Raw genomic sequence first — 12,020 nt, 5'->3', positions numbered from 1 at the left:
TGTTATTAAAATAGCAAAGGGATTCAAAGCAAAATATACTATACAGGTATGACACTGAGAGGTTTGTAACCTTGTTTGAAATCGGTCGACAACTATAAACATTTTATAACGCAGGGAAGACAATATTTCCAGGCAAGTCGAGAAGCAACGTTTTCTTCTTCAGATGAGATTTCCTCATCATGGTGTCTTGATATATGTATATATATGTATATATGTTTGTGCGTATTTTTTACTCTATTTATTTTACTTGTACATATTTAGTCTATTTTATTCTGTTAATATGTTTGGTTTTGTTGTCTGTCTCCCCCTTCAAGACTGTGAGCCCACTGTTGGGTAGGGGCCGTCTCTAGATGGACTTCCCAAGCGCTTAGTACAGTGCTCTGCACACAGTAAGCACTCAATAAATACGATTGAATGAATGAATGAATGAAAAAGGGATGTGCTCTTTTAGGATATTGTCTCCACCCTATAGAACGAACGCTCCTGGCTTGGCTAAACTCGGCCATAATCCTTTTGAATGTGTATGCACTGAGTTGGTGGGAATCTCAGGGTTGGGATTAGTTCATATCGATATCCTCTTTGTTCACTTCCTAGGATCTTAATTGCTTTCATTGTCCATGCCACAATCACTCGTGGGCAGAAACCGTCTAAAAAGTGATTAGGTGGCTTTTGTGTCGGGTACAAAAAAAATCGAGAATCAGCCTGCGGTGGTGAACAAAGCTTGGGATTTCGGTGGCTTACAGCCGTTAAATAGATCCCAGTACTCCTCGTGCCTTACATTTCCTCTATGAAGACTTTGTTATAATCATCTTGTAATTTTGAGGCTAGCGCTTAGAACAGTGCTTTGCACATAGTAAGCGCTTAATAAATGCCGGCATTATTATTATTATTATTAACCTAATTGTTTGGGCCAGGTTTATCAGGGTGTAATCGAGCCGCCTTAAAGCTGTGTACTCTCTCTGTGGCTCCTCAGTAGGCCAGCTGAGCTCCCCCATTCATTCAATCGTATTTATTGAGCGCTTACTGTGTGCAGAGCACTGTACTAAGCGCTTGGGAAGTCCAAGTTGGCAACATATAGAGACGGTCCCTACCCAACAGCGGGCTCACAGTCTAGAAGGGGGAGACAGACCCCCAAAATACAGCGAGGCCACCAGCGCTGTTCTGGGCTGAGCACTGTAATGGATGCCTCCTAACGTGCACCGTATGGGATGTGTGTTGGGAATTCGGAGTACTGTACTGAGTGTCTCCGGTTTCAGGACCATCCTACCGAATGCTTACTCTGGAAGAGCTTTCAGCTGGGCCCTTGCTTTGTGCAGAATGTTTGAGCGAGCAACTACACTAAGCAGCGTGGCTCGGTGGAAAGAGCCCGGGCTTTGGAGTCCGAGGTCATGGGTTCAAATCCCGGCTCCTCCAATTGTCAGCTGTGTGACTTTGGGCAAGTCACTTCACTTCTCTGGGCCTCAGTTACCTCATCTGGAAAATGGGGATGAAGCCTGTGAGCCCCCCGTGGGCCAACCTGATCACCTTGTAACCTCCCCAGCGCTTAGAACAGTGCTTTGCACAAATTATCATCTTCTCCTTTTAGACTGTGAGCCCACTGTTGGGTAGGGACTGTCTCTATATGTTGCCAACTTGTACTTCCCAAGCACTTAGTACAGTGCTCTGCACACAGTAAGCGCTCAATAAATGCGATTGATTGATTGATAGTACGCACTTAATAAATTCCCCCTATTATTATTCCTTAATAATTCCCCCTTCTAGACTGAGAGCCCACTGTTGGGTAGGGGCCGTCTCTATATGTGGCCAACTTGTACTTCCCAAGTGCTTAGTACAGTGCTCTGCATGCAGTAAGCGCTCAATAAATATGATTGATTGATTGATTGAGTTTAGAGAGCAGCATGAACTTCTTGAACTTGGGGTTGCCGTTGTCAGAATCCAGCTGGCCACGCATCCTACCCGAGCCAGTAGGGGCCTGGACACTGGGAGGTTCTGGGAAAGTTTAGAAACGGGAATTCCCATCCATCCTTTTCCCGTCCATCAATCATCCCCTCTCGCCCCATTTCCAAGTTCGCATGCTCACTTTAACTCTGGGAACGTCGCGGTCATCCTGGAGCGCTCTCAGTGCATTCCCTGGGAGGAGTATCAGCGTTGGTCCTCAGCGCTGGCAATCCCCCTGCCCTCTCCTTCCTCACCTCACTCCTCTATTACTGCTTCTCTAGTAGAGAAGCAGCGTGGCTCGGTGGAAAGAGCCCAGGCTTTGGAGTTCGAGGTCATGGGTTCAAATCCCGGCTCTGCCACATGTCTGCTGTGTGACCTTGGGCAAGTCACTTCACTTCTCTGAGCCTGAGTTACCTCATCCGTAAAATGAGGATTAAGACTGTGAGCCCCACGTGGGACAACTTGATCCCAATGTATCACCCCAGTGCTTAGAACAGTGCTTTGCACATAGTGCTTAACAAATGCTATCATTATTATTATTATTATTATTATTATTATTATTATTATTATTATTATTATTATTATTATTACAACCCAGCCCCCGCAGTACACTCTTCTAGTGCCAATCTTCTCACTGTACCTCGACGTCACCTATTTCATGACCGACGTCTCGCCCTCGTCCTGCCTGTGGCCTGGAATTCCCTCCCTCTTCCTGTCCGACAGACGACGAGTGTTCCCACCTCCAAAGCCTTATTGAAGCCTTCCCTGACTAAGCGCTCCTTTCCTCTTCTCCCTCTCCCTTCTGCGCTGCTTGGCTCAGTGGAAAGAGCCCGGGCTTGGGAGTCAGAGGTCATGGGTTCAAATCCCGGCTCCGCCAACTGTCAGCCGTGCGACTTTGGGCAAGTCACTTAATAATAATAATAATAATGATGGCATTTATTAAGCACTTGCTATGTGCAAAGCACTGTTCTAAGCGCTGGGGTAGATACAAGGTAATCAGGTTGTCCCATGTGGGCCTAACAGACTTAATCCCCATTTTCCAGATGAAGGAACTGAGGCCCAGAGAAGTGAAGTGACTTGCCCAAAGTGACACTGCTGACAAGTGGCGGAGCTGGGATTTGAACCCCTGACCTCTGACTCCAAAGCCTGGGCTCTTTCCACTGAGCCACGCCCTTCACTTCTCTCTGCCTCAGTTCCCTCATCTGTAAAATGGGGGTTAAGATGGTTAAGACTGTGAGCCCCACGTGACAACCCAATCACCTTGTATCCCCCAGCGCTTAGAACAGGGCTTTGCACGTAGTATGTGCTTAACAAATGCCATTATTATTATGGTTATTATTATCATCTCCACAACCCCACAGCACTTATGTACATATCGGTAATTTTATTTCCCTTAATGTCAGTCTCCCCCTCTAGACTGTAAGCTCACTGTGGGCAGGGAACATTTATTTTATTGATTTCCCTTAATGTTACTCTCTCCCTCTAGACTCTAAGCTCGCTGTGGGCGGGGAATGTGTCCATTGTAGCGTCCCCTCCCAAGCGCTTAGTACCGTGCTCCGCATGCCGTACGTGCTCAATAAATACGATTGACTGACCGTAGTCCCGTAGGGTTCTGGGGCCGGTGATTAAGCAGACACATTCCCTGCCCACGTTGAGCTTACAGACTAGAACTAGTTTAGACTGTGAGCCCACTGTTGGGTCTATACGTTGCCAACTTGTACTTCCCAAGCGCTTAGTCCAGTGCTCTGCACGCAGTAAGTGCTCAATAAATACGATTGATTGATTAGAAGGGGAGACAGACATTTTGTACTCCTCCTCCCCAGAGAGGCCCAGGCCAATGGGCCGCGGGGTTCCTGGCGTCCATCCTGCGGTAATTTGTGGGGGGGGGGGGGGGGGGGGCGATCCGTGATATCGTCGTTTCTGTCATCCTGTTTGTCCCCGTGACCTAAGAGCTGTTCCTGGCCTCTTCTCCCCCCCAGGCGGTTCGACAGGTGTGTGGAAAAGTGGCGCCATTTCCACTACGAGCTGAAAATCTTCAACCAGTGGCTGGCGGAGGCCGAGCGGTTTCTAGCCACAACTCAGGCGCGGGAGAATATAGACCGGGCCAAGTACAAGTGGTACCTGAAGGTAAGAACGGTGGGCTCCGGTTTTCTAATTCCCATTCTGAGCTTCAAAACGGCGGACGTGCGGATTTCCTCCCGGCACTAGTCTCGTAAAACTTTCTTTGGCCTTTGGATTTTGAATTCGGCTTTTGGGGACGAAGGAGATTCCTGAGTTGGCTGGTGTGTCTGGGTATGTTTTCAGCAACGGTGTATCAGCCGTTCGTGAATAGGTGTGTTGCTGCTCCTGGTTGGAACGTGTTCTGAGGCCTTCATTTTCCGCTCTTCGGTGGTGTTGTGTATGCTTCAAAATAGCAGGGTCACTTGAGACCATCTGACGTGGCAGTAAATGCTCTCACGATCAACTAAAGTCCAATTTGAGGTAACGTTGTAATTCTTAAAAGAAAAAAATCGCATTGGCAAATTGCCTCCTAATATCGGACGATGTGGAGCGTCTGGTGGTTTTTCCTGGTGGATTTTCCAGGTGTAAACTGTGGATTATGGTGGAAGATAGAACTCATGGATCTTAGCCAGCGACTCATTGCACTTTAGGTCACTAAAGCTTACAGACATATCTTGCTCGCTCTGAGATTACCTGTATATATGTATATATGTTTGTACATATTTATTACTCTATTTTATTTTACTTGTACATATCTATTCTATTTATTTTATTTTGTTAGTATGTTTGGTTTTGTTCTCCGTCTTCCCCTTTTAGACTGTGAGCCCACTGTTGGGTAGGGACTGTCTCTAGATGTTGCCAACTTGTACTTCCCAAGCGCTTAGTACAGTGCTCTGCACACAGTAAGCGCTCAATAAATACGATTGATGATTGATGATGAAAGAGCCCGGGCTCTGGAGTCAGAAGTCACAGGTTCAAATACCGACTCTGCCACTTGTCAGCTGTGTGACTTTGTGCAAGTCACTTCACTTCTCTGGGCCTCAGTGACCTCATCTGGAAAATGGAGATGAAGACTGTGAGCCCCCCGTGGGACAACCTGATCACCTTGTAACCTCCCTAGTGCTTAGAACAGTGCTTTGCACATAGTAAGCGCTTAATAAATGCTATTATTATTATTATTTCCACTGAGCCACGCTGAATTGTACATTCCAAGCACTTAGTACAGTGCTTTGCACAACAGTCAGCCCTCAGTAAATACGAATGAATGAATGAATGAATGAACTCTCTGTACCTCAGTTCCCCCATCTGCAAAATGGGGATTCAATACTTGTCCCTCCTCTTACTTAACAATGTTGGCTCCTAGATGATCTCATGTCTACCCCAGCACTTAGAACAGTGCTTAGAACATAGTAATTGCTTAACAATTATCAACATTATTATTATTATCATTAATTATTATCGTTATGTCACTCTCCGTCTGGGCCTCGGTTTCCTCACTGTAAAAGAAGAATAATAACACCTGCCTCTACATACATCTTGGTTATTTTACTTGTACATATCTATTCTATTTATTTGATTTTGGTAGTATGTCTGGTTTTGTTCTCTGTCTCCCCCTTTTAGACTGTGAGCCCACTGTTGGGTGGGGACTGTCTCTATATGTTGCCAACTTGTACTTCCCAAGCGCTTAGTACAGTGCTCTGCACACAGTAAGTGCTCAATAAATATGATTGATTGATTGATTGTGGGACAGGGTCTGAGTCCAATCTAACTATTCTACCTATCCCAGCCTTGAGTGCATTGTAAGTGCATGATGAATATTATTATTGTGATTATTATTAGCACATAAAAATGTCCAACAGGTAGTGAACAATTTGACGGTCAGCTCCCGCCCGCTGATACTTTAAAGTTTATCCATGGGCGATATCTTTAAATGTCTGCCGGTTTCAGGCTTCAGGCGGATTTTCTGCACCAGTGGTTATAGGCCAGGGAAGCTAGCGAATTATTCATGGGTAGTGGTAGAGAAACCATGGCAAACTCCCTTACCGTTGTGGTTTCCATCAGGAGCCTACATTATTGCCCTGTTGTTCTCTGTTTCAAAGCAGTGGGAAGTTAGGATCTCTCAAGAGAGGAGACGAGAAGGCAGAGGAAAGGAAACTTTCATTGGACTGGTGGGTAAAATTCAATTAAAATGGATCAGAAACAGTGCCGGCGATTCCTGGTCACGATTTACTGCAGCTCTTGCAAGAGATGGAGTGTTAGCAAACGAGTCTTGGTGGGGAAAAAAGAAATCAACAAATAAACCAACCCTTTCCTAGGTGAATTTACACCATCGAAGCCGGGTGATTCCATGGGATGAGGGAGTTAGTTTGAGCGCCATCTCAGTGGGGGGATCTTGGTCCCGCTCTTGTCTTGGGCGGGGAATGTGTCTTTTTTTTGTTAAATTGTACTCTCCCAAGTATTCAGTGCAGTGCCCTGCACACAGTAAGCCCTCCGTAAATGCGATCGAATGAACGTATGAGTCGGGAATACAGAAGGATCGGAGACTTTATCAGCCGTCGAATTGAAAGCAGAGAGCCAGGGCCCCAGGCTAAGCGAGGTCGAGCGCCGGTGCTCTCCTCAGCCTCCGAAACTCAGCGACGGCCACTCAGCGTGCCCGTCGTTCAGGTTTTAGTAACGATTAGTTGGTTCTAATCGCCATGTAATGAAGAAATGACATGCAACCAGGAACATATTATCCTGGGATGCAGCGAAGAGATCACTTTTGGGAAATGAGAAGGCATGCGGCTTTGCTGGAAAAGGCTCTTCCAGGAAAACGTTATATAGCTTTATATTGAATCAAATCAAATTACAGAGGAAGAAAAAGGAAAAAAAGTGGAGCCACTTTAATCTTTTTAAGGTGAAGCAATCAGTCCTTAATAGTATTTATTGAATTTTTCTGCTTTATATTAAGTCTTGGCAGGGGGGAAGGGGGGTTTCAGTAGAGTTGGTAGACATGACCTTTGCCCTCAGGGACCTAACGAGCTTGTAGGGGAGAATAACATTAAATATATTCCCGACAGAAAGAAGTAAAAGTGTGGAGAGACTTGTAAATGAGGACAATTCAAGGGAGAGATGTGCGCGTTCAGATGTTTGGGTAATGAGAAAGTGCAGAAGTGGGGAGATGAGAGATTTATTAGTAGTCTGAATAGTAATATATTGATGTTAATTATTAGTAATAAAATATTGGTTTTCATTAAGCACGTACTATGTTACAAGCACTGAATTAAGCGTTCAAAATACAAGCTCATCAGGTCCCACGTGGGCTTCACAGTCTACCTAGGAAAGAAAGCAGATACTGAATCCCCATTCTGCATATGGGGTAATTGAGGCACGGTGAAGTTAAATAGCTTGTTTTAGGCCACACAGCAAGGAAGTGGCAGAGCCAGGATTAGAACTCGGGTCCTCCGACTCCCTGTGCTCTTTCCTAAGGCATCGCTGTTTCTGGATATGTATCCTTCTCAGGGGATCTCTGATTTATTAGGAGGAGCTGTGATTTCAGAAAGGCTGTGAAGATGGGGAGAGAAGTGGTCTGCCGCATGGAAAGGGGGAGAGAGTTCCAGCAGAAGGAAAAGGTGAGCAAGAAGTCAGTGGTGAGAGAGTTGAGGACGAGGCACAGTGGGTTGGCTGGAGATGAATAAAGTGTGTGAATTTAGGGAATAGTGGGGAGAGAGCTAACTGATCGTCTTTAAGCCAAAATGGAAGCCGAACGAGACTGAGGGCCGAAGGGGGTTTTACGGAGCACTTGGTTTCAGCACGCGCGGTGCTCGTCAAAACCCAGAACTTAACTCCAGTCTCTGGAAATCCATAGGGTTTTTTGGATTTTGTTTGTGAGATGCAAACCCAAAAAGGGTACACTAGTTCAGCCCACCATCCTCATCCAGCCCGGGTCTTGGACAGGGGCACTAATACCGGGCCCGCCAAAGAGATGGGAGGGAAAGCCCCCGAGACCTGCCAGCTGATCGGATAAGGAAGTGGAAAAAAATCTGGGAAAGCGGAAGGCCAAGGAGAAGTTGGTTCAGCCTTATTTCAGAACCTGAGTTTGAGACAGAATTTGAGAACTGAATGAGTTTTATAGGGAGTGTAGATAGGGAAAAGTGATTTCAAAAACTCTGCCTGAATCACCATCAAATACTGAAGCCGCGCAGAGAGGACCCAGAATTCTCTATCTCAAGTTACTGTGAACCTCCGTGTTCTGAAATTTGTATTAAAATACTTTCATGTATCAAGGCTAATATTCTTATGGGGCTAGATGATCTCCAGTTCTATTTGTCCTGGGTTTAAAATGAGACCCGATTATATCATTTCCAATGGTATTATTGAAGCGATTGCTGTATTATCGTAAACACGCTTTATAAGGATGTTACGAGTTCGTCTTTTGGAGGCCGCAGAAGTAATCTGGCCTGTGGACGTGGCTTTCTAGCAGAAGGCGTGACTTCACTGGACGGTAGGTGGGACTTTCTGCATCAGCTGTGGCATCTTTGGCCCTCAACAAAAACCCTGTCTGGATTCTCTGCACACAGTAAGCGCTCAATAAATACGATTGAATAACTCCCAATGCGCTTGGTTACTAAGGGCTAAACACTGACTTAGATACAAGATAATCAGATCAGACAGTCTCTTGCCCACATGTGGCTTCCAGTCTAGGTGGGGAGAGAGAACAGGTATTCCCTATTCCCCCCCGCCCTACCTCCTTCCCCTCCCCAAAGCACTTGTATATATATTTGTACAGATTCATTACTCTATTTTACTTGTACATATTTACTATTCTATTTAATGATTTGCATATAGCTTGAATTCAATTTGTTCTGACAAATTTGACACCTGTCTACATGTTTTGTTTTGTTGTCTGTCTCCCCCTTCTAGACTTTGAGCCGGCTTTTGGGTAGGGACTATATATGTTGTCCAACTTGTACTTCCCAAGCGCTTAGTACAGTGCTGTGCACACAGTAAGCGCTCAATAAATATGATTGAATGAATGAATCAGGCCCGAAGTGGACTTTCTCCAGCAGCAGAATCATCAAATTACTGCTGTAGGTTCATTTCAGATCTCACAGCGATCTTACAGAGGTGTCATCATCACCGTACGAATTCCCTCTTTAGCTAATCAGGGTGGTTGTGTCAGGCTGGAGTCTCGGCATTCAGTCATTTTTCGCGTTCGAGGCACCCTGAATGCAGTCGATCAGTTAGTCATTTTTAGTGAGCTCTTACCGCATGCAGAGCACTGTACTAAGTGGTCGTCTTATACGGTTGAGTCATTTCCCGACCCATAGCGACACCACGGACACATTTATTTTATTTTGTTAGTATGTTTGGTTCTGTTCTCTGTCTTCCCCTTTTAGACTGTGAGCCCACTGTTGGGTAGGGACTGTCTCTCAATGTTGCCAATTTGTACTTCCCAAGTGCTTAGTACAGTACTCTGTACATAGTAAGCGCTCAATAAATACAATTGATGATGATGATGATGATCTCTCTCAGAACTCCCCACTCTCCATCCGCAAGCGTTCTGGTAGAGTATCCATAGAGTTTTCTTGGTAAAAATTCAGAATTGATTTACCATTACTTTCTTCTATGTAGTAAACTCGAGTCTTCGCCCTCGACTCTCCCGTGCCGCTGCTACCCAGGGTTGGGGTGGGTTCTGACTTGTAGCAGGTCGCCTTCCACCCCATAGCCACGGCCCAAGCTAGGAATGGAGTGGATCGGCCTCTGCTGGACTCTCCCTCCCGTAGCTGAGACAGGTAAAGTACTGGAAACTCTCCAATCAGTCAATCAATCCATCAATCATATTTATTGAGCACTTACTGTGTGCAGAGCACTATACTAAGTGCTTGGGAAGTACAAGTTGGCAACATATAGAGACAGTCCCTACCCAACAGTGGGCTCACAGTCTAGAAGGGGGAGACAGAGAACAAAACCAAACGTATTAACAAAATAAAATAAATAAAATAGATATGTACAAGTAAAATAAATAAATAGAGTAATAAATATGTACAAACATATATACAGGAAATAATGATGATGGCATTTATTAAGTGCTTACTATGTGCAAAGCACTGCTCTAACCACTGAGGAGGTTACAAGGTGATCAGGTTGTCCCACGGGGGGCTCACAGTCTTCATCCCCATTTTACTGATGAGGTAACTGAGGCCCAGAGAAGTGAAGTGACTTGCCCAAAGTCACACAGCTGATAAGTGGCAGAGCCAGGATTAGAACCCATGACCTCTGACTTCAAAGCCCGGGTTCTTTCCACTGAGCCACGCTGCTTCCCTAGGTGCGACCCTGAGAGGACTGAGTGTTTGGGGGATTGCAGTATAACCAGAAAACAGAAACATTCCCCACCCACAATGAGCTTACAGTCTAGAGGGGGAGAGAAGTATTAATATAAACAAGTTATGGATATATACATGAGTGCCGTGGGGCTGGGAGGAGGGAGGAATAAAGGGAGCAAGTCGGGGTGACGCAGAAGGGATTAGAACAGGAAAAGAGGGCTTAGTCGGGGAAGGCCTCTTGGAGGAGGTGGGCTTTCAGTAAGGCTTTGAAGGGAGGGAGAATCACTGTTGGATATGAAGAAGGAGGGCGTTGCATGCCAGAAGCAGGACGTGGGCGAGATAGATAAGGTAGGCGAGAGGACGCAGAGAGGATTAAGTAAAAGGAAAGATCTTTCCCCTCCTTTTTCCCCTCCTGTGCCCAATGAATCAATCAGCGGGATGAATTGAGGGCTCTCTGTGTGCAACACCCTGTATATAGCTCTTAGGAGAGTTAGAAGCCCTTGCTTTCTGCCAACCAGGAGCTTACGGTCAATCGGAGGCTCTGAATCCACAAAACGGATGTCAAATAGACAGCGGGCTCTGTGAAAGGATCAGGTCCTGAAGATTTCTCAAGATGAGTGAGGCGTAAACTCGTCACCACCAAAGTTCTTAGAGTGGATTTGCCAGCAGAATTTGAACCCCACCCTGACCCAACGGCATAATAGAGCGTGCGTCAATCCAAAGAGTCTATAAGGATAATAGATTAGTATTAGCTTATTATCTCATGAAAGTTTTCTAGACCCCTTAAAGACCTACCACTTGCTTCTCAACTTTCACGCCGCAGGGAGAACAGTCAAGGGATATGATGATGACGATAAGGATTTTTGTTCAATTCGTACTATGTGCCAAGTACCGTGCTTAGTCTTGGGGTAGAAAGAAGATAATCAGGACAGATAACAGTCCCTGTCTCATATGGGGTTCACGGTTTAAGAGCGAGGGAGAACAAATATTTAATCCCCATTTTACAGGTGAGGGAACTGAGGCACAGAGAAGTTAAGTGACTTACCCAAGGTCATACAGCAAGCCGGTGGTAGAGCTGGATTTGAACTCAGGGTCACTGACTCTCAGCCCGTGCTCTTTCCACTAGGCCGTGCCGTTTCCCTCTTAGAACGAACATTAACAAATATCTGGGATAAGGAACATCTAGAGTTTCTCTCCCTTCCCAAAATAACTACTCTAAGAGCGAGAAGCCTTGGGGAAGATATTTGTCCTGATGTATTTTGAGGGCTCCATCAGTGAGGGGGTCTCCTCCGGACCCCAGCCCTGAGCCTTAGCAAGCCCCACGTGGCACAGACTTCTTTGCTTTTAGGCTTGGGGAGAAGCAAAGGAGAATTCACGCTCTGAAAAACCTGGCAGTGCCTTCCATACGGTAGAGACGTGGCCTATTTGTAATCGAGTACGGTACTGTCAAAGTGTTCTCTGAGGAGCAGTAAATGGATCCAAGTTCGGTTTCTGTTACAGATTCAGAATGATGAACCTCGCGGGGGTATTTAATCACAATATGCTATCGCTGAATTAAAGATCTGTTTTGTATAAAGCCCCAGAGGAGCAACGAAAATGTGCTTGTTTACGAAAGTCAATTGAAACTTTCTAGCGCACAGAGGAAAGCGTCCAGGAGCAGATGCTCTCCAGCTTTCAATTATGCGCAGTCGTGTTCCTGAGGAGAAGAAACAGAACCGGCAAGTAATTAAAAGGCACAATTACCGAGGTGAAAGCCCAAGCTATTATTTGCCGGAA

At 45.7% G+C, this 12,020-nt stretch overlaps 1 protein-coding gene across 1 annotated transcript in view; it reads left to right on the top strand.

Moving 5' to 3' along the window:
• The window catches only part of DMD (dystrophin), a 553,630-nt gene that overhangs the window by 280,907 nt on the left and 260,703 nt on the right, over window positions 1–12,020 (top strand). Inside the window, exon 42 of the mRNA XM_038757068.1 lies at window positions 3,918–4,065. Within this exon, the coding sequence (XP_038612996.1) occupies window positions 3,918–4,065 (148 nt within the window). The remainder of the gene's footprint in view (window positions 1–3,917; window positions 4,066–12,020) is intronic.

Source organism: Tachyglossus aculeatus, chromosome 15, assembly GCF_015852505.1.
Source record: "Tachyglossus aculeatus isolate mTacAcu1 chromosome 15, mTacAcu1.pri, whole genome shotgun sequence".
NCBI classification, from domain to species: Eukaryota; Metazoa; Chordata; class Mammalia; order Monotremata; family Tachyglossidae; genus Tachyglossus; species Tachyglossus aculeatus.
This window is presented reverse-complemented; position numbering and strand designations above follow the sequence as displayed.